At 35.7% G+C, this 22,541-nt stretch overlaps 1 protein-coding gene across 3 annotated transcripts in view; it reads left to right on the top strand.

The window, feature by feature from the left end:
• Positions 1 to 22,541, top strand: part of Itga1 (integrin, alpha 1) — a 142,666-nt gene that overhangs the window by 37,042 nt on the left and 83,083 nt on the right. For 2 of the 3 annotated variants that reach the window (XM_005392727.2, XM_013518440.1), the window contains exon 2: positions 18,076 to 18,187. In XM_005392727.2, the coding sequence (XP_005392784.1) occupies positions 18,076 to 18,187 (112 nt within the window). Of the gene's footprint in view, positions 1 to 4,274; positions 4,888 to 18,075; positions 18,188 to 22,541 lie in introns of those variants that run through there. The other variant, XM_013518441.1, reaches the window with a different exon arrangement.

Genomic DNA, 22,541 nt, shown 5'->3' with positions numbered 1-22,541 from the left:
AGAGAGGAAGAAAATAGAAAAGATTTTTGGTAATCTTTTTTTTTTTATTTTGTCTTTTTTGAGATAGGGTCTCACTGTGCAGTTCAGGCTGGCCTTGAAGTCATTTTGTAGCCTAGGTTGGCCTTGAACTTGCAGGGATCCTCCTATATTTATCAACTTATTTCACAAGTATGCAAAATATCAGCGTATTCTATACTCAAGACAGATGGATGCTATATCAGATATTTGAAAAACTGTAGATTAAAGGAAATGTACCCCACCCTAAGAGGGCTGTCATTAATGTTTTAATACTTAATGGTCTGTGAACTGATTTCTTTCAGCCCAGTCTATGTTTGGTTTCATGGAATACAAATAAGTAATACATAAAATTATGTATGGTAATTAAAGTCACCATACAGAACTTATCTAAGGAATTAAATATCAAAAATATATTTGAGTATGTGCATGAATCATCCAAATTTTAATGTCTATCCTTATTTGTGTTTTCTCTTTTTGTCTCCCATTACAGATAACGTAACTGGGAATGTTGCTCTCTCTTACTAGCCTTTTAAATTACCAAGTGAAACATACTGTACTTTTTCCCAGGGTTAGTGCAGGAAGCCCAAGTTACAGAATGCCCAGTTACACAATCCTATATTAGTCACAAAGAAAAGACATTAAAATGTTTTATTTTGTTACTTTAAACAAGAAAACAAGAGGGAAGATTCTTTGAAAAGAGATCTGGGAAAGCATATGTGAGAACTATTATTTGTTGCAATATCATGTAAATCTATATTACTTCAAAATAAAGAAAGAATTGTAAAAAAAGCACACTGCTGTGCAGTTAGGGTGGCTTATCAAGCTGCTTCTTGTTTTTAAAAATAAATGTAAAATAGAATTTACCACTTTAACTATGTAAAAATTGTGATTCAGTACCTCTAAACACAGACACAATATTGTATAGTGCTGTGCTTGGATTTTTTTTAGTACCTCTGACTTAGTTACTTTTCTCATTCCTGGGACAAAATACCCAAACTCACGCATTAAAGGAGGAAAGGTTTATTTTAGCTCAGTTTGTAGGGATTTCAGTCCGTAGTTGGCTGGCTGCAAGGCAGGGTGGCATGGCAGAGAAGAACAATCCATGGCAGGGTAGGCAGCAGGCAGCGAGCCTTCCTTCTTTTCCTTTTTAGCCCATCAAGAGTAAAAGCCTTTCTTTGGTGCCAACCAAACCCAAGGGTGGGTCTTTCCATCATCCACATCTGGAGGTATGCTAAACCAATCAGTGGACAGATCCATTATCACACCCCGTGATCCAGTCACTTGTCTAAAGCCCCACTTATAAGTACATGTGGCTTTGGGGGCACATCTAGATATAAACCATAACAATCCCAAATTGAAATCTCACATTCACTAAGCAGTCATTCCCATTCCTCCCTCCCTTCAGCTCTGGTAATTGTAAATCTGCTTTCTGTTCCTATGAAAATGCCACTTCTTGAAATTTTGTATAAATATAATCATAACAAGCCATTTGTGTCTGACTTCTAAGTATAATATTTTCAAAATTTAGCCATATTATAGCATATATGAGCGCTTCACTCCTTTTTGTAGCTGAATAATATTCAACCGTATATACACCACATTTTTGTTTGCACGTTCACCAATTGGCAGACATTTTGTGTTGTTTCTGTTTTTTAACTATTGTGCCAAGTGTTGCTGTAAACAGCTGTGAATGGCTTTTCCAGTGAGTATGCTCTTATTTCTTTAGGGTAATGCACCTAGGAATGGAGTACTTTCATCATATGTTAAGTCTCTGTTTAACTTCTTGAGGAACTGTTAGCTGTTCTGCATGACAGCTTCACCACATTCCCACGAGCAGTACATGAGGTCTCCAATTTCTCCACACCCTTGCGAAAACTTATTTAGTTGTTCTTTGTTTATTTCTTTTGTTTTTATGGCCATCCTATCAGATATGGAGTGGAACCTCATTGTGGTTTTAATGTACTACTAATTAAGTCTTTTCTGCATATTTTCATGTACTTCTTGACCATTTGTGCATGTTATTTGGAGACGTATCTCTTAAAATCCTTTGTCCATTTTTAATTGGTTTGTTTGCCTCCCTGGTGTTGAGTCATTTCTTATTTTAAAAAGAAACAAATGATAGAAGGCTTCTGTTGTGCCGGAAATGTGCTTTTTCTAGGGGTGGGTAGAAAGGATATTCTCCCTCTAACTTGTGTCCTTATGTATATTCTTCAAAAATGAAGGTGTGTTTTGTTTTCTGAATTCATTGATTTGTCAAGTGGCTGTAACAAAACACCACAAATACTGTGGTTTAAAATGACAAAAATGTATTGCTTCACAATGCTCAAGGGTAGAAATCCAAGTATGAAGACATAGACAGGGCCACACTCTCACCTGCAGCTTCTAGAAAATACTTCCCTGCCTTTGACTTTCTGGTAACTCTGGGAGTTCCCTTGTCATTACATGGTTTGAAGACATACCACACTAATCTCAGCTTCTACCTTCCAATGAATTTTTCCTGTGTGTTTTTAGAATCTCCTTCTCATTTCTCTTATGAAGATACTAGCCATTGAATTTTGGGCACAGGATGATACCTCTCAACTTTACTACATATGCAAAGCATCCATGTACAAGGAAGGTCAACTTGACAGACACCTGGAGTGAAGAATTGGGCTTATTTTGGGGAGAACACAAATTCAAACACTGAACATATGTTTCTATTTTTAAAAAATTAAGAAAAGAAATTGAGAACAATTTTAAAACAATGTGGTAATCTGGGTTTCTGAGTCAAAAGATCTAGAGGTTAGGGACAAACAAAGAAATGTGCCTGGAACTTACCTCCATAAAAAGCACAAGTCTTATTTTTTTAAAAAGTGTTTTTCACTAATACCTAGTCTGAAAACAGACTTTAAAATAAGACTTTCAAAGAATGCTTTTTCTTTTTCATACTTTTAGAGGAAGCTAATAAGAATAATTTCACACTCATATATACACAGAGCACCTTTTAAAGCACTAAATAGCCAGTTTCTTGGTACTGCCAAATATGGAGAGTTTTATTAAAAGGCATATAAATTTGTATTCAGACTGTTACTAATGGTGCACTCTATTTTCCACTTGTCCTTAAATCATCAGTTTGGGGATTGACCATTGCTATCCCCAATTTTGGTCTTATCTCTAGCTGACTGAAGATACAAATAATGAGGGGAATGCTATGTTTAGCTCCAGCACCTGTGCGTTGTAATATGACATGTTGCTAATGGCCAGTCTTGTCCAGATCTCATTTCATAGAATTAAGTAAATATGCAAATGATGTAAGCCTTTCTTCCCAAGACTTATGGTTCAAAATATTAAATGTTGAGTTCCTAAGTATAGAAAGGCTTATATGATGGAGCCACTCTGTGAAAAGCAGTTTCACTGTAAGAACACATTCAAGAATGTGAACAATAGCCTTATTCAGAAAACTAAACCTTAGAAGCACACTTTCTGGATCTGGATCTGAAATCTTTTTTCTTTCTTTCTTCTTGGAGTGCATAGTTAACAAATAGATGACAGGGTTTGATTTATTATGTTCTCAAATTGTGCCCACTACAAGAGATGTTTTCTTTTTCTTCTTCTTTTTTTTTTTTTTTTTGTTTTAGAGTGAAAGAAAAAGATAAAGGTAAAAATAGAACCGAGTTTCAAAACAAGTTAGTATGACAGTTAGTTGATACATCGTGGATTATTCTTCCTAGTAGTTATTCCGAGTACAAGATATAGACATGGTATCTTGCATGTACAGTATTAGCACAAAACTTGATTTTTAATGAACTCAGAGAAACTAGCTTTATAACTATCCTAACTCTCTTATGTATACATAAAGTTTCTAAGATAAAGTCTGGAAGCTTTCATAGGTGAGAGTGTATGAAGGATTTGAATAACTGCTAATTATTTCTCCAGGGAGTATATATTTTTAAAAATTGCCTTACTTAACTTGACAGTTTTTTTAAATAACTTAATAATTATTTACAGGTCAAATGGAATTTATCCAGAAAGTCATTACTTCTTGGTAAAAGATTAAAAATTAAAGTTCAGTTCCTCAAAATGTTCACAAAGCTCTTTTTATACTTTTAAAATAATAAAGAGTCAAGTATTTATGAAATGTTCATCTAAACTGTGCGCTTGATCTTTGATCATAATATGAAATAGTAGCAGCACTCAAGATATGAAGGAGAAATGTTACAGGGTTTGAGTATGACAACACTGACACAAAGTAGAATTACTCACCTTGGTATGTGCCATTCTAAACTCTAGGCAGGGGTTTCAGCTGCTGGATGGATGATCTGGGCCTTTTTCGGCTCTGGCCTTCTAACAAGACCATCCTGAAATAAAGCTGCAATTGTTCTTTGATAACAGCACCACCGTCTTGCTCTTTTGCTGGCATTTAAATGAATTATACTTGTGTGTGTAATGGAAGATTTCCATGTTAAATCTGAGCTAGTGAGGAGAGTCAGTGTGAACACTGTGGCATGTTTTTGCCCGGTTTTATTTTATTGTGGTTCTAATATGGACATAAAATCATAAAATCAGGTAAGGTCAATGGAATTGTAATATCCTTTCAGGAACATATTTAACATATTTAATCACCTGTCCAATGAACTGTAGTAGGTTAACATTTTTATAATACATAGAAAACAACTGCAACTCTACTAGACATGATGGACTTCTACTGAGCAAACAGAAAACAAAAGAAAAACAAAGTAGAACTCTGGGATTGGCAAACTTGCCCTCACAACGACAGTGGTCACAATTACAGTAATCACCTAAGACATTTGAGGTTTTTTTCCTTTTCACCTTACAGAATTGTTATGTGATGTCCTTTAGATCTCAGAAGTGACTACAGATTCATTGAGGGTATGTCTAATATTTATTTCACCTTTTAATCCTTTAAAGCTCTTCTGTGTCTCTTGGTATGGTGTACTTTTATTAATATGTGCTGAACGAATGTTCTACATTGGACACACATACATTTATTCACATAGCTGCTATCTACACACAGAAAAGGCCCATCTCTCCTTATTCTTTTCTCTTGGTATACTAACTTTCTAAGCTGTAGGGAGGAAACTGTAATAAGGAGCTACCAAATCAAGCTAATGTAACTTCCTACTTTTCTTAGCCTCTTTGAGTCACTCTTCTTCCCGATACTTCCTTCAGCCACAATGAAGAAATAAAGAGACTCATTCTTAGCCTAAACCATCTCTCGGTTCCCTTCTGTGTTTTAGGGCGTTCACCCTCCCTCATATTGATCTCACTCTCTCACTGTGTAAGTATGCTTCCTAGCGAGAATCAGACCCATCTCAGTTCCTAAGCCACCCCTTCCAGGGTCTCTCACCAGCACAGAACCTACCTCAGGGTGCCAACCTGAGATCATAGAATTGAGTATTCTGATTGTTCTCCCTAGAATTAATCAATGTTGGCCTGAAGGGTGGAAGACTAGATGTCTCATTTCTGAAATGATGTTCATCTCTGGACCTGTTAGACATCAGCCGAGGGACAGTTACTTAAAAGCATAACAGCACTTTCTGAAACCCATGGTTGTAGTAGAGTAGAGGCCAAAAGCAGGTAGTTGCTGGCTCTGATGAAACAGGAGGACCAAAGAAAATAATAAAGGTAATATATCGCCCAATTATCAGACTCTATGACGGATGTCTAAATCAGTCGGATATTAGAAGTCATAATTAATTCTATGCAGATTCTTCTGAACTAAACAGTCTGTTGTACCTATAATCAATCAAGTGGAATTCTGCTGTAGAAATTATATAACCAAATATTGCATTGTGTTTGAATAGAGAATGAACACTGGACACCTGGACATAGATTTAAATGCTGACAAATAGGCTAGGTATTGAGAGGAAATCTCTTAATCTGACAGAAATAGCCAAATACATCTATACTTAATTGTTTTGATGCTATTTCTCAAAAAGTTTCAGTTTTCCTTGGGCTTTATGTTTTATAATTTCTTGTTTCTTTTTGGTAAATTGTTGATTACCAAAATTGGTTACTTGTGGGTAATATCAATAAATAGGAAAGGTCATTCTGAAAAAGAGAGTAAAATGACCTTTTACTAGGATGAGCTACTATGTAGAACCTTCAGGATTCTTACTATTCTATCATAAAAGAACACACCCATAATGACTTGATGTTTTTAGCAGTTGTAATGAAATTGGAAGGTGAGATAAGGCCTCACTTTATTGTGTCTAAAATGTTATTGAGAGAGTAGGGGAGTATTTATTAGTCTCTGGAGGGCTGTACAAGAATAAGACAGCATAATAATTCATATATGTATTGTAAAAATACACATCTGGTAACAGAAAGATAAATTGATTGATTCATATATCACTGTGTGTATGTGTGTTTTAATGCAAGAAAACATTCTAAGGAAATGTGGCGTTAGTTTCCATTGATATCACAAGATGTGGTTGTTATTATTGGCTTAGATGTACTATTTTTCTGCCTCTTTAAAGATTTAAATAATAATTTAAAGGCAGAGTGTTAAAAGAGTATATAGAATGATGAGAAATGATGGAGGTCAAGAGCATTTAAAGGTTGCATTCTTGAGGAAAATTATCCAATATATATTGTGATGGGCTTGCATTCACCTTTTTATATTGTCATGAACCACACTAGTAATCACAGTAATTCCTTGGCACTGCTTCCTTCCATCTTTCTTTGTTTATATATTCTGAGAATAGATGTTCAGTCTACCTCTATCATGCTGGGAAATCCTAAACGGGTGGTGACATGTTTCTTTTGTGTCTTCTTTATTTCATATTCCTGAAATAGAGATGGCCAGTAGAAAGTCAGTAAGTGTTATTTTACTTATTTCCCTATTTCTTAAGCTTAAATTTCTTAAATTTCAAATAAGGAATTATGAGTTCCTAAAATATAAGTTTCTTTCTTGGTGTAATTCTCAGTTCCATGCTGTGGATTGTCTAGGTTTCTGAAGAAGCAACGTTCCATCCATACTGAACAGCATAGAAGCAAGACATGAAATAAGAAACTAGACTATTAAAAGGTGCTGATGAAATTATGGAAAGAGGAACTAATAAAAATTCTAGCAGCCAGTTTCTTTCGGGGATACTATATTTGTTTAAACAAGTAGTGAATGTTAGCTAATTATAGTGCTGATTTCATTTCCAAAATCTTTGGCCATTTTTGCCCTTGTAGGTTGACCTTAGTGACGTACAGCACAGTGTGAACGTGAGATGTGCACACATGCATGCGCACGCACACACAGTAACCTCTCTACCGATTTCCACTAGTCTCTTGTTCACATTGCCTACCTCTGAAGCTATCAATCTCCCCCTTTTCCTAACCATGCCTTCTTATATCTTCTCTGCCTCCTTCCCTTCTTCTCCATGTGGCTAGAAGTATCGAGGCTGCAGATGGTAAAGGCACCAGCCATTCAAGTCCTTTTATTTTTTGTTTCCCTGAGTCTCTAAGAAACAAGAATGACATTGTTTGTCCTGACTTCACTGTTGACATAATTGTAAGAAGAAGGGAGATTTTTAAATAAAATTTTAAAAATATTCCAATATTCCTGTTGAAAGATCTACCAATGTAAAACTACAATTATACAGTGAAAATTTAAAAACATATTTATTATGAAATTATGAGGGCTAATATAACAAATACCAATGTGTCTACTACCTACCTTTGTGAAATGAAAACATTTTCCTGTAAGTGTCTTTTTTATATAAAAAATGAAATCTTATTAAGATTCTTAAGAAAGCCTAGTAATGAGCTTACTCTTTCTTACTTGGGGTCACAATCAACTGAGAAATGATTGAATCCGAAGGGGACAGAGCTGGTATGAAACTTACTCTAAATGAGGCTGCTCTCCCCTCCACCACCAGCTGAGCCACTCGCCCTGGAGGAACAAAGTAAAGCCTTCCTTTCTGTCAGGCTCACCTAGAAGACAAGTATGAGAAGACTGGACAGCTATGTAATTTCTTCTTCAGACTCACCAGTTAAGGAAGACAGGTGTTACAGCCAGTGAAACGCTGTCAACCAGAATGAAAAATTAGAAATGGGAAGCAAGCATTTACCTCTAAAATTACAAAGATAAAGCACATTTCTCTCTCCTTTATTTTTTATTTTTTGGTTTTTCTCTGGTACCAGGAACCAAACTCATGACCTTGCGCTTGCCAGGCAGGCGCTTTGCTGCTGAGCTAAATCCCCAGCCCCTTTCTCTCCTTTGGACCTTATCCTCTTCATTCCCCTTTCTCTAGGTCAGAGGTAACCTCTACCTTGAATTTTATGATGCTTGCATACAGCAAGTACTTAGTAACTTGTGCTGTGATTCTAAGTCTGAGGATGCTTCCATTTAAGGAAAATATTGGCTGCAGTTCTTGGGGATATTGACTATAACATCTGTATTTACTTCCATTTTAAGATATTTTAGTGGACTAATGGAAAGAATGTAAAAGATGATGCTTCCAGATAGGGATTTGGTTTAGATCCACGGATGTTACTGCTCAACTAATGTTTTAAGTGCTAAAAATCACCGTGGTCTTAGCAACAATTATAGCTAAGAAAACAAAGTTTAGAGCTATCTCAAAACAAAAAAGAAAGCATCAAAAAGTTATCTCTTTCCTCTGAAAAGAAAACAAGCATTTACTGACCCTTGCCTTGTGGAATACTTTAACATTCCAGGCTACTGAGACTTTTCTTCATTTCTCATAAACAAACCCCAATGTCTTTTAAAATACTTTATGATTTATTTCCCAACTGTTTTCAGGTGAATAACAAATTATACATATTTGGCTTATGTTATTTCCTCTTCATTCTGTGGACAGGTTTGAAGTTGAACAGAGGTACCAAAAAGCTTTTGAATGAAGAGAATATTCAGTAGTAAATGATACAATGGAAAATTCCTATTATGAGTAGCTAGCATGAAAAGTTATACAAAGTTGTTTTAGTTTAAGCAGCAATGTATTTTTAGAGGCAGTACTGACCCATCCAGAAGAAATTAGTCTACTGAGTGATAAACTGGAATTAATGATAGTATCACTTAATATTTAGAACATGAAATTGCTAGTTAAACCTACTAGGTGATTTATGAGCAATCATTTTCTTATAGATTTTGGTGTTGGTTTGGGTATACTGACAGAGCATCCAGAGAATTTCATTATGTTAGTTAACTTCATGAAAGTAATGTTAATTTATTAATGATAATGACTGATAAGCCTCAAAGTATTTAGATAATTGTACTCCATCAAAAAATAGCACAATTGCAATTGTCATTGCAAAATGAAATGTGCGTAGACCTCATTTTATGTGTGATTGTGTCAGTAAAACCTTGCATACAAATTAAATCATTTTTAAAAGGCTTACCGTACTCCTTTGAAATAATGATGTAGCTGAATAAAAATGCCAGTAATTATTAATCACACACTAATTTAATTGATTTTTTCACATGTTGGAATTTTTTAAGTGAAAGATGTTATATTTTATAAATGATATCATATAGCAATAGGAATAATCATATTTTTAAAACACTTCTAAAATTTATCTCACATTTCAATAGTCTAAACAAATGCTTTGAGGTAATACATAAATTTAAAAATATTGTTATTTTTTCAGTTCATTTATGTGTCTTTACTTAATGTTAGCACTAGTCTCCAAATTGTACATTAAGGAAATAGAAAATGGCTTTGACCTCTTGAACATGAGGTAACTAGATAACCTTCCTCTTCGCATTTTTGAGATGTCATTCATGCAATCTCAACTTCAAATCATATCCACTTTCTCCATGTATTAAATCCACTGATGCCTTAGAAGAAGATAAAGAAAAAGGTGTGCCTTTAATAACAAGTCCTTTTCAGTGAATCTTACTAATTTACATAGAACTTCACAATGAGCTCTATGAGCCAGCAACACATTGTGCATCTTAATTTATTTCTATTATTATTCACAACAGGTAGTTTCATGAGCCATGAAAGCAGAAAGGTAGTATATGGAGTTGAAGAAATGGTTTCAGTTCCCTAATTTCCACTGAGAGTTACTAAAACTTAAAAAAAATAAGGGAGGAAGGAAAGAAGACAGAGCAGGAGAAAGAGAGGAAGAGAGAGGGAGAGAAAGGGAGGGAGAAAGAGACAAGGAAAAAGAAAAGGAAAAAGGAAAGGTAGAATAACCTGTGGCCTTGGTGAAACAATGGAAGCATTTTGAAACTGTGTCTTCCATTACCCCAAACACTTGGACATGTGTATGACTTTCAAAAGCTCGTGCTCATCTAATTAGTTGATCAGGAGAATCAATAATAAAATCTTCTAGCGTCTGAAATTTGAAAGTGTCAGTTAAGTCTACTAGGTATATTGAAAGTCATTTGTTTTCATGCACACTACCACTTTACTTTCAAAAGTACTTACATATCCAGAGACTGCGTATCTCATTTCCGGGTAAATGTTTGGCTAAGATGCCATTTTACTTTGTATTGAAATGCAATAGGCCTTTCTATATGCAGCGATACATCCTCTCTAGTCACAGAAATTAATGAGCTCAGCTTTGAGGATGCTAAAGCAGCTAGAGAAGAAAGTCCTGGGCTCGTGTTGCTTGCACAAACTCATGAACTATGTTCCCACAGTGGGGTCCAGGGACTCCTGAGGTCCTGTAGCTTTTTAATCTTGTAAAACACAGATGCAGAAGACGATACAGACAGGGTAAAGGGGTTGGGTTCTGAGACTGTTTAAGAATTTCTGAGATCAAGAGTAAGACCAGTCTGAAAGGGGCTGGCAAAGCAGGCAATTATTTGTGGTGGGAGGGTACAGGCAATGAGCAGATGCCTGTAGATATAGAAAAGGAAAATAAACACTCTGAAAGAATAAATTTATGTAGAACAATTTTCCAGGGGGATTTTTAACAAAGGATGTTTAGGAAACATCCTGGCATGGTTTAGTATTCTGGGCAGCACTTAGGACAAAAAGAAAATGTTCTTACGGCCAGAATGACCTTTATAGTAAAAGTCCTCACTTTTCTATTTATTGCATCCTGTCCCATTTAACAAACTTGTATTAAACACCTACCAGGTGCCAAGAACTGTGCGTTGTTACCTCTTTCCCATCAACCATACACGGATACACGTGTATGCACCATTTGTAATAACTTGAAACCCAGGGGATTTAAACAACAATGAAAACAATTCACTGCAGCAAGCTGAGGTTATAAAGCAACTTCCTAGGATGAAACTTGGAAAACTATTGAATACCATTTATTTGAGTTGGCTTTTCTGGCCTGGGTGATGGAAGTCAATGTCTTGCTGATATATTACATCATTTCTGATGAGAGAACATCAAGAGGTGATATTTACTGAGTCAGATTTTCTTTTTTACATCACTATATGAGGAAGTTCCAATTGTTTATAGAAGGCACGGAATTGTATATATTTTTTAAATCAAATATAGATTTCCTATAATTTAGGTTATGTTGTTGTATACAAATACTTTCATTGATTTTTTACTCTTTGGTCAAGTCTCTATTATTGTCTTTTTTTCATTCATCTTTTTTTTTCTTTTTCAGTACCAGGGATTGAACTCACGACCTTGCGCTTGCCAGGCAGGCACTTATGCCACTGAGCTATATCTTTAGCCCCTTCATTCATCTTTAATTCTTGTGTTTAGACCATTGGAGTTCTTTGGCCCCCTCCTTCTCAAGATTGAAATGTTATAAAAACAGTCATCTCAAATTTCAGATCATTTCAGATCATCTCAAATTTCAAATCCACTGCTGTACTGTAGCATTTTTGGACAAACCAATTATACTTTCCATTGAATTGTGTCTTTAATCACAACCATGTAAGTCAATTTTTTTTTTTGGTTTATTTTGAGATAGGTTCTCACTATATGGTTCAGAGGCCTTGAACTCATTGTGTAGCCCAACCTGGCCTCCTGAACACTGAGATTATAGACATCCACTCCCATTCCTGGCTGTAAATCAAATTTGATCTCTAATCACGTAGCCTATTAAGAATTAACCTAAGAGATCAGATCTATAGCATTGATACGATACTTTCACCAACTATCATCACATTTTTTCTAACAACCCTATACATCTGACAAAAAAATTGAATATATTTTATCTGAATCTAAGCAGAATTTGGAATTACATACAGTGGAAAATGCATTCCATTATTAGTTATAGTAGACATGCATGACCTTAGGAAGTTATATGCATTCAAACAGAGGTGAAACCAAGAGAATCATGACATTAGCAGTGAGAGCTGTCCAAGAGATATCAGTGTTCATATCTGAGGAGGGCAGGGGGTGATGCAGCTCTGCACTGCAGACGCTACACTGCTTAGGTGTGCTCTCCTTATCTTAGACGGCTCAGGACTCTGATTTAATTAACAGGGCCTGAATACACTGAGGTATCACTGTAGGGTCATTCTGTCCTTGTAAGAGACTTGCAATCCTTGAAGCAGGTTCGAGGGGAGTAGGTTGTCACTGGACTGAAGGAAGACTCTAGCTGTTACTGGATCGGGTCCTGAGTAGTATCGTAAGTATGGACCACATCCTGAGGAACTGAGATAAAACTCCGAGGGACTTATCTGCAAGGACAGTTATCTGTACTTCTCTGGGACTAGCTCTAGTACGGGGAAAGCCTGACTCTTTGTCTTAGATTTTCTTTACTTACATCATTACAGCGAAGTTTAAAAATAGGAAATCTGATATGGAAATGAGTCAGTGAATTCTGTTTCCCATGTCTACTGACATAACACATCTATATCCCTTTTCAAGATACAGACAGTCATTGGAGTAAGCAAAATATCCTTTTCTGAAGGAAATCTTAACTGCTAGATGGTAAATTAACTCTTTGTATTTGATCAATGGAATCATTTGACGTATTTATTGAGTATTCCCTATGGATGCATGTGTAATTTATATTTATCACAACAACTAATACCTGGAGCTCATTTTAATCTCTTGTTTGAAAAACTATGATAAGCTGTGGTTCATCTGGGCAGAATCATTTGCCATATTTTTTTCGGTTAGGCTACAATCTGGAAGCAGGGGGCATGGTCATTTTATGACTGCATTTCCAGGTGTAGTATATGTCCAATCCAGAGTAAAGACTTCAATATGTTTGAAGTAGGTGGTACATATAGTTCCAAAGCTATTCCCTCCACTGAATTGCATCATTTCTTACAACTATGTAAATCAGATTTGATCTCTAATCACTTAGCCTATTAGGAATAAATTAAGATTTCAAATCTACACTATCTTTCTATTCCATCAAGGAATTTACTGTAAAGGCCATTAATTCACAATTCTTAGCATCTCCTCCCCTAAACTTGTGCCATCATTTCACTCTTTGTAGTAAAATTAATAAAATTGTGTTAATTGTATGATTTTTCCTATTTATGGATGGAATAAATGTGTTGAAAGTTATAAAAGCAATCACATTTTAATACATTTCACTTGTCACCACTGACACTCACTTGCTTTGCACTTGGAATTTACAATATATAGGATTTCATTAGCTTTTAAATATTCCCATTTTTATATTACCAGAACAGAATTCCCAGGCAACTGGCAAAGACTTTCTTCTTTAGGGAAGAGTCAAGTAAGCTTTAGTGCCTCTTCTTGGGATTGAAGGATGCGAGGAGGCAGACCTCCCCTCCACCAGAGTCAACATCCTCTGGAGATGCTCAGATTCTGCCACCTTTATTCAACTTTTTCTGTCATTTCCACCTTCAAATATTCCTAAACTATAAAAAGTTTAAGAGCTGTCATGGGCCATCTAAGCATTGCTTTATGCTGGGTTATTGTTTTTATTCTAAATCTGACCAACTCAGGATTAATCTAGTTATGGAAAGTCTATGGCTTGACCTAAAAAGACCAGCGTCAATGTCCTGCCTCTATATTATTGCAAGCTGGTCTTTAGACAAATCACTCAATCTCTCTGAGCTTATGTTTCGTAATGCAGAAGGAGAGGATGATGACTGCTTCCCTGCATAACCTCCACAGATTATTAAATGGCTCAATTCCATTATCTATATAAAAATGTGTGCTGGTAGAAGCCACCTCATAGCTGTAGGTTACTTTTCTCTGTCTCTCTCTCATTTAGTTGTCTTAGACATGAATTTCATCCTGGGAAAAAGACATTGCACAAAATGATTTCCTTTACAGCAGATGCCTTTCAGTACCAACAATCTCATCTGCCTCTTCAATTTTTAACTATTACATATATGACATATATTACCGCATTTGAAATGGAGCAAGCCTTTTTATGTCTTTTCTACCTAAACATGTCTATTTTAGCTGGAGTGCCTCAAGAAGCTTGATCTGAGATATGTAGCCATGGCATCTGTCCTTACCCAGCCTTCCACTGATTTCCAACATCATTCCGAGACCACTGCCAGGGAAGAAAGTCTTCTCCCTCCCATTTGCCTCAGAGAAGATGGAGTCGCACGGATAAATTCTAATCTATCACAGGAATCTCTCTTCCAAACCCATCCCTATGTCACCTTTTACTAGCCTTTTCCAGTTTTAGGTCAAAATTATAAAACCAGAGTCAATGTAAGTGGTTATAAATGTTTTCAACTTTGGAATCCTGTGGAAATATGCCCAATTCTTTTGGTCTTCCTCAGCTTTTTTCTTCTTGTCCACATAATGGTCATAATAATGGTATTTTATTATAGACTTGTTGGCAAATTTAACGGATGAAACACACGAAGAATAACACTATAAGTATGTGATTTAGTTGTTATGATAAGTAAAGAAAACACCCTCCTGTCTTGCTGGAACAAATCAGAATTTACTTTCTTTCTTTGACTATTATCTATGTTTTATTTCCCATCATTTTCAATATTTTCTCTATACTTCTACATAAGCCACCCTTGTCCATTTTGTTTTTTGTTTTTTAACTTTGATTGAGAATGAGAACAAAGTTCCAAGAAATAGTAATAGAACAAAATGAACACTGAGCTAAAAGTTATGAGAAGCTACTTATACTATTTACACATTCTTTTAAATCAAAAGAACAAGATGTAAACTATTTTTTATTTTAATGTCATCTCCTGTGTGTCAGGCTTCATAATGCCTTAGAAAATATGAAAGGTCCTGATTTACAATCACTTTGGGAAAGTTGCCTTTAGAACTCTCCGTACGGGAAATGAAAAAAAAAAAAAGTACAGTACAGCACACACCCCGGGACATTCCACACAACATGTAGAATAAACAAGCCCAAGAAGGAAACCAAAAGCTGTTGATCTTAAACTAAATGGGTACCATAAATGGCCTTTTATTTACAGATGATGATATGCTGGAAAAAGCTTTCAAAAGTGAGAAATTGATCACAATTAAAAAGAATCATTTTCATCTCTGACTAAAGCTTATTGAATACTTTTAATTTAGGTAACTTCCATTACCTACATCAACATTACAAAAAAGAAATAACACATTACAGATCTGGGCTTCTGAAATTTTAACAAGAATAAAATGTCTCCAGGGGTCTTGTCATAATCTTGATGTTGACTCAAGACATAAGGGTAGGACGTGGAATTCTGTGTCTTTCACCAGCTCATGGATGATGCATGTGCTGCTGGTTTATGGCTCCGCTGGTGTTCAGTGGCCTCCTTCTACAAAATAATTGGTGGTGGTGTTCTGGTCTTTATCTGTTCAGCAGTTGTTTTCAGTTGTGGGCAATTTTGGCCTTGGAGGAATTTGGCATTGTCTAGAGACATTTTTTGATCATTAAAAGTTATGTAGTTCTACTGACATCACATGGCTATGGGCCAAGGACGTTGCTAAATACCCGGCAACACAACATATCCATCATATAAGGAATTTTCTGACCCCAAATGTCAATGGTGCCAAAGTTGAGAAACCCTGATATAGAAGTACTATTTTTCTGTGTTTCTCTGATCAAAAATAGTACATTAAAGTTGTTCAAGAATCAAGAAATAAAACCTGTGTGTAAAGCATAAAAGCATGTACCATGTAGCTTAGAGCAGAGTGTGCAGTTTTTAAAAAGATCTTCAAGTTATGAAAAACTATTATGCAGAAGATGGTGACCAGCTGTTCTCCATTATCCTGGAAGAATGAACAAGAAATGGACATAAAAAGAGCTATGCTAATCATTCTTTCTTTTTTCTGCTTTCTTCACACTAGCCAGGCAGATCTCCTCCTCTTCTTACAACCCTATTTGTCTCGTCCCATGTCTTGTTACTTGTGGGGACCCTCCCAAATCCTGGGTATACATTGTCTTCTCTGCCAAATTGCAAGTCTCCCTCCTCTTAAAACACTACTTTGAAAATTTCTAGCTTCATAAAATCTTCCTTATCTAAGATAGAATAGTTGCTAGTTCACCTCCAACTATAGTTGGCACATTTGCCTCTTCACTATGTTAACTTTTAGTCTACAGATGAATTATTATCTGTGTGCTTATGAGGAGCTGTGCTAGATTTCAATAAGGGATAAAAAGAGGAGTAAGACAGAATTTTTCAATCTAGGAAAAAAAAGCTAACATAGGTAAGTTCAATATAGTTAGCATTTAATAGTTATCTCTAATTAGACTTTTTTTTTAAAAAAAAGAGGTTTTAGTAGTTAGAAATAAGGTTATTTATAAGTAGGGGAGATCAAGAAAGAATTTATATGAATATAAATTAGATATAAATAGATATTATATGCATATATATACATATATAACTTTTACTGTTGTTTCCTTTTTTTTTTTTTTTCTGTCTTTTTGAGACAGGGTCTCGCTGTGCAGTTCAGCCTGGCCATGAGCTCACTTTGTAGCCCATGCTGGTCTTGAACTTGCAACAATCCTCCTGCCTTAGCCTCCCAAGTTCTGGGATTACAGGTGTGTACCACCATGCCTGGCAAATTACTGTTTGTTTCCTTGAAGAATAAATTCTTCCAAAGTTATGTTAGAATTCTATATATCAAATAAGCTTTTATTATTATTACCAAAATTTGAATTTTATGAACTAGGATAGTCTGGATTTAGACTACATTTATGGAAAAGTTTATAATAATAAGTGTTTTATGATTGGAGTGATTAAATCCATTCACAATCTATAAGACTAGAAAAGAAATTATTCAGAATCCCTGTGAATGATACTGTGGTTTTGACAGAGGAAACTGAGTTTAATCACCTCTGAATACACCTTATGATGTATTGCAGTTGTGTAAGGCAGTATTGGGGGAGAATTCTTAGTTGTATCTGGGGAGAGTGGATATTTTGAAACTTTACATTTTAAAAACCAGTATCAAAAAATGAAATAGGCACCATTTATCTGAAGTTATGATTGTAGAATCCTTTTAGGAGACAGTATCACCATTAAAGGGTTTTCACTGCCTGGACTACCAGAAAAGTTAAAGGAATTATCTCTGATTACATATAGTATATGCCAGGCATTGCGTGAACTTTCAGACATGTCATCTAATTTAGACCACTACTTGTGAGATTATCACCACCAACAACATTATAAAAAAGGCTTTATTGTATTAGTAAAAGCTTTCACCACTGCTTGCTTAAGGAAAAGAAACAGAACACATCTTAAGCCAAGATATGAAGCCATCTCTCAGGGCAGACAGTCTATTTAGCTTTCCTTTCAGAAGTGGCAAGGAAAAGTCTTCTTCCCATGGGACTTTAAGTGCAAATACTTGCATCCTCTGTAGTTGTATTGGGAAAATGAAGCTGTTTATAATTACTAGCGGCTATGGTTCAGTGTATGACTTACTGTGGGGAAAGTATCTGCAATTGCCCTCATCACTATGAGTATGAATTTTTGTGACTTTCTCATACGTCACTTCACTCTACTTCTGGGAATGGTGCAGACACTAAATTTTTATGGGTTATTTTTGTTTGAATATTAACACTTGTATTCTTTAAAACCATTATGTTTCCTTTCAGTCAGTAATAACAGTTAATATTAGGGCCTTTTATGAGGTTCTCATTTTTTTAGCTCTGTTGTTTTCTTAATAAGAGCAAAGCTTTTAGTGGTAACCTGAAGAATGCCTTTGATAATTCAAACATGATGAGATCCCAGTTAACTTTTATAACTGGACCTTGTCTTCCTCCTTAAAACTGTCCTAGGCTTCTGTGAATCCTTCAATGTGGACGTGAAAAATTCAATGAGTTTCAGTGGCCCAGTGGAAGACATGTTTGGCTATACTGTTCAACAATACGCAAACGAAGAAGGAAATTGGTAAGCCAGTGTTTTTTTATATTGTGTAGTTATTTTACAAGGTAATGGAAAATATTATTTGACTATAGTTTGTTTTATGGTTGAAATTTCAACAGAAGGAATCTTTTATATCATAAAGTACAGTCTAGTCATTTGGTAATGAAAACTGACTTCAAGTAAAACAAGAAAAATTCCATGGCATTTTAGAGGAAGTGGTTAGTGATTTCTGTTGAAGTTTGGATTGGCCTCAAGGAATGTTATTTGGTCAAAAGACTCTTAATTATTCTCATTTTGGAGTAACTCAAATACACTAGGCTGAAATTCAGTAGAAAGGAATGGGAGGAAGATGAGCTAGTACCGTGCAAAGCTTAATACTGCTTTCATGATCTGGGGCTTATATTTTTGGTGTTTTACTGAGTTTAGTCTAATATTTATAATGAATCATATTGGATTTCTGTTATGTACTTTAAAGCTTGCTACTCTTTGTTTTTTCTGTTTGTTTGTTTGTTGTCTTTTTAACACAGGGTCTCACTATGCAACTCAGACTGGTCTTGAGCTTACTTTGTAGCCCAGGCTGGTCTCAAACTCACAAAAATCCTCCTGCCTCAGCCTCCCAAGTTCTGGGATTACAGGCGTGCACCACCATGCCCTGCATTGTTACTCTTTGGTTAAATTAATTTTAAGTAGGATTTTTAAGGTATATTTAAGTTGTTGAAAATTACAGAAACTGAATATTAGAGTTCTTTTGCCTTGTATTTAACTTAAATGTAGCAAATGTGACTTTCTAAAGTTGAATATCATAGAAAAATGAACAGGAATTAGTTAAACTTTGCTTCAGTTTACTCACTTAAACCAAACAAGCCCATTTTTCTAGTAACTACAGTAATAAAATGTCTACTTAGACAACTGTGTTCTATCAGTCCACAATAATTATTTCACAGATAAAAAGATATATTTTGCCTTATCCTTTTAACTTGGTTTATTTGAAAATAATCCACTAAAAACTACCTAAAGTAATATTTTGAGTTCTCACACTTTCTAAGCAGAAATACATGTTAGATGTAATGTGGAACGTAGATGTAGATGTAATGGGGACGCTTAACTCTTCTACTCTCTTTACAAATATCTCAGATGAGAAATCTAATAAGATTATGCATTTTGAAATCCTTTGCATCTCACTCCCAAGCCCACTTAAACAGGTAAGGTTGTTCCATTAGACACTAGATACTGTTATACTTTGGGGAACATGAATTCAGTTATTTCATCTTCTCTAAGAGTAAATACCTTCATAAGTCATACTTACTATCCATCTTTTACGAGAGTATCCACCTAAGATTTAAAATTTTTAAAAATCATCCCAACTGACCTTATGCTATGGCGGTAGCATGCCAAAGTACATGTTAGTGTAGTGTAAGTGCTACATATGTACTTAAAAAAATATTGCTTTATTTCTTTTGTAAGAATTAAAAGTTTTTTTTTTTTAAAAAGGTAGTCTTACGTTCTTTTACCTTTCAAGAGTTTACTGAGAAGTCTAATGTTCTTTATATCTTTGGCTTAGAATCCACATCTTTTCTCAGCAGCAGACCGTGTTATATCTCTGATTAAGACTGGCTGTTGTTGATTGTGCTTAGCATAAACTGGAGCATCCAAGTAACTGTGACGTAGTTTGAAGGAATGAAAAAAGAACATACTTGGCTTAGTAATTTCGCTTTGAAGAGAAGAAACTTAAATATCTTCTGCACAAAGCCGTCTAGATTTCCACATTTAGTGGCAGCCAGGCATCTCAACCAAATGGGAAGATGCAAAATGTGGGTTTGGGCTTTCTACTTTCTGTTAATCTTTTGCTTCTTTCTTTCATGCCTAAGCTTTTAATTTCCATTCACGCAACCTCTCCTGAGGGTTTCAGTGACTTCATTGGTTCTGTATTCCCAAACTCTCAAAGTAGATTTTTTCAACTTGTAGATCCCTCTCTACCCAATCCTCAACCCAGTGTACATCAAAATATGTTGTGCTCTTGCCTCCTCCATAAAAGACCCCGTTTTATACCAGGTGAGGATACCAGTGGTTCATGTGACTGATGCCTGTTTCCAGTATTTGTGTCTCTTAAATAAAACCTATTCTAGCCTGAGGGGAGAAATCTTTCTTGAATTTTCTCTGATAGATTTTTAACACAGTGTTTATTTTACATTTCTCATAATGCCGTTTGAAATTAAAATTTTGTCTTCGCTAGACTTCCTCTATCTTTGCTCACTTCATTGTCACCCTCACCTTTCCTGACCAGAAGACTGAAGTCAGCTAATGAATGGCTTCACTCTCTAAGGTTACTGAACACTTACTCCCCTTATTTTTTCTTAATTATCTTACAAGTCATGTGTAGCACTCTGTTAGAACTTTGGTTTGCTGAATGTAACTTTTGGCATATTTGTATTAGACATAAAGAAAAAGTTAAGTAAAAAGGGTATTGATGAAATACTGTAAATATGAGACACTACTCTTCAGAAAAGTATCCTTTATGGAGGTGACACATAAATATAACAGAGATATCAGAGACTAGCTACTCTTTAAGTGTAATAATAGTCATAATAACAAGAATGGCTTATTATAAATAGCAAAAGTTCCTTATTTTACCAAGTTTTATTACATAGTACTTGCAGCTTTTTCATACAGAAAACATGTTTCTGTGACTTTGAGGATCCTTGAGTTTATCCATCAGGTGTTTCTCTAGAGATCATAATGGTATTCAGGACATCTTAAAATTCTCTTAATGTACAGAGAAATCACTGTAAAAATGCCATAGGAAAAACAAAATCCAATGTAAATAAAACACAATAAGGCCAACTTACATTAAAATTTAAAATCATAATATCAATAGTTCATTAAATAGTATGTCTTAGATTGTCATACTGATCCTGTGGAATTGTGCAGATATTATCGACATTATCTACATTTTCTAGACAGGAAACTGGGATTCAGAAGACAAATTTTGACATGTGATGAGGCCAGGATGTGGGACAATAGCTATCCTATTTTCAGTCAGTTCTTTCCTTCTAAGGACTCTCTAGATTAGCACCTCCCTCTAGAGAAATACCTTCTATGGCATCCAAAGGTGAGCCTGGCATCCCTGTTTCATGCATTATCCAACCCCTAAAATAAAAAGAAATTTCACAGTTTGGGCCTCTAAGCTGGCCATATGAGCCTAAAATTTCCAGGTCTGTTTTATTCAGATTCTTAGGGTATTCGACACAGTCTTTCATTCAATAAATATTTGTTAAATGTCTGTTTTGTACCTAGAATTGCTGTATGTTCCCAGAAGCTATGTGTAAACAAATGCAACAAAAATTCTTGCTGCTGTGACGTTTCTGTTTTACTAGGGAGAGAGGAATACAAAATAAATGATACACTTGAAAACTGGGTATGTTGTATGACAGACTGTGATCAGTACTCTGAGAAAAAAAAGTAGAGTAAGATAAGAGGGTTGGGAATGCTGTAGATCCCTGAAATATCATGAACCCTATGCTCATATTTTCCTTGAGTCTTCACTGGGTAGTGTCCTTCTAGAGCTAGCTCACCAAATAAATGTCACCCAGTTTTGTGGTCCTGGTCTTGGTGTCCAGGTTCCTTCTGTCTGCAACCAAAAACTGAACTAAACCAGCAAAAAAGGTGATAGTGTTTATTTGAAAAGTGAAGGGTAAGGCAGAAACTGGCTCTGCAGAGTGAACTTGGGCCGAGTAAAAGAGAGGAAAAATTAAAAACAAAATAAAACAAAAGCACACCCCGGGGGGCACAAGATAGGCTACTGTGAGGAAAGCCAAGCACACTTTCAGTGGCTTCCCATCTCTTTCTGTAGCCCACAGGTTGTGGGAACCTGCGAGAACCCTGTATACTGAGTCTTGGGCGTTATTTGGCCTGTGTGCCCTCCAGTGTGGCGTGTGTGCCGTGGTTGCACTTACTCTCCAGGCCAGCTTTTCTACACCCTGCCTTCCTGCCTCACTATTGGTCCCAGTCCTCAAACTGAACTGTCTTCATCCTCGACTACTACATTCTACCACTTTCTGAGCCACACACCTCAGTCTGCATTTGTCCCAGAATATAAAACAAGCTATGATTTTAACTGCTGTGTTGGGCCATTTTCTAGTTAGCACTCTTTTCTGGGCAATTTCTATTGCCCTAGAGATCAAATGCAATCTCTACCTCCCAGCTCCAACGTGTGTGGGAGCTTTATCTGCGTTCTATCGGGCTGTACTTTCTCCTCATCGATGTTCAATCTTCATTCTCCAGTCTCCAGGGTCTGCTTTTCATTCTGCTTTCTATTCAGCATACGGTTCAGGTTCACCTTTCATCCATGATACCAGATTTTCCCCAGCCAGTAGTACAT

Source organism: Chinchilla lanigera, unplaced genomic scaffold (assembly GCF_000276665.1).
Source record: "Chinchilla lanigera isolate Chin_1 unplaced genomic scaffold, ChiLan1.0 scaffold00045, whole genome shotgun sequence".
NCBI lineage: Eukaryota > Metazoa > Chordata > Mammalia > Rodentia > Chinchillidae > Chinchilla > Chinchilla lanigera.
This window is presented reverse-complemented; position numbering and strand designations above follow the sequence as displayed.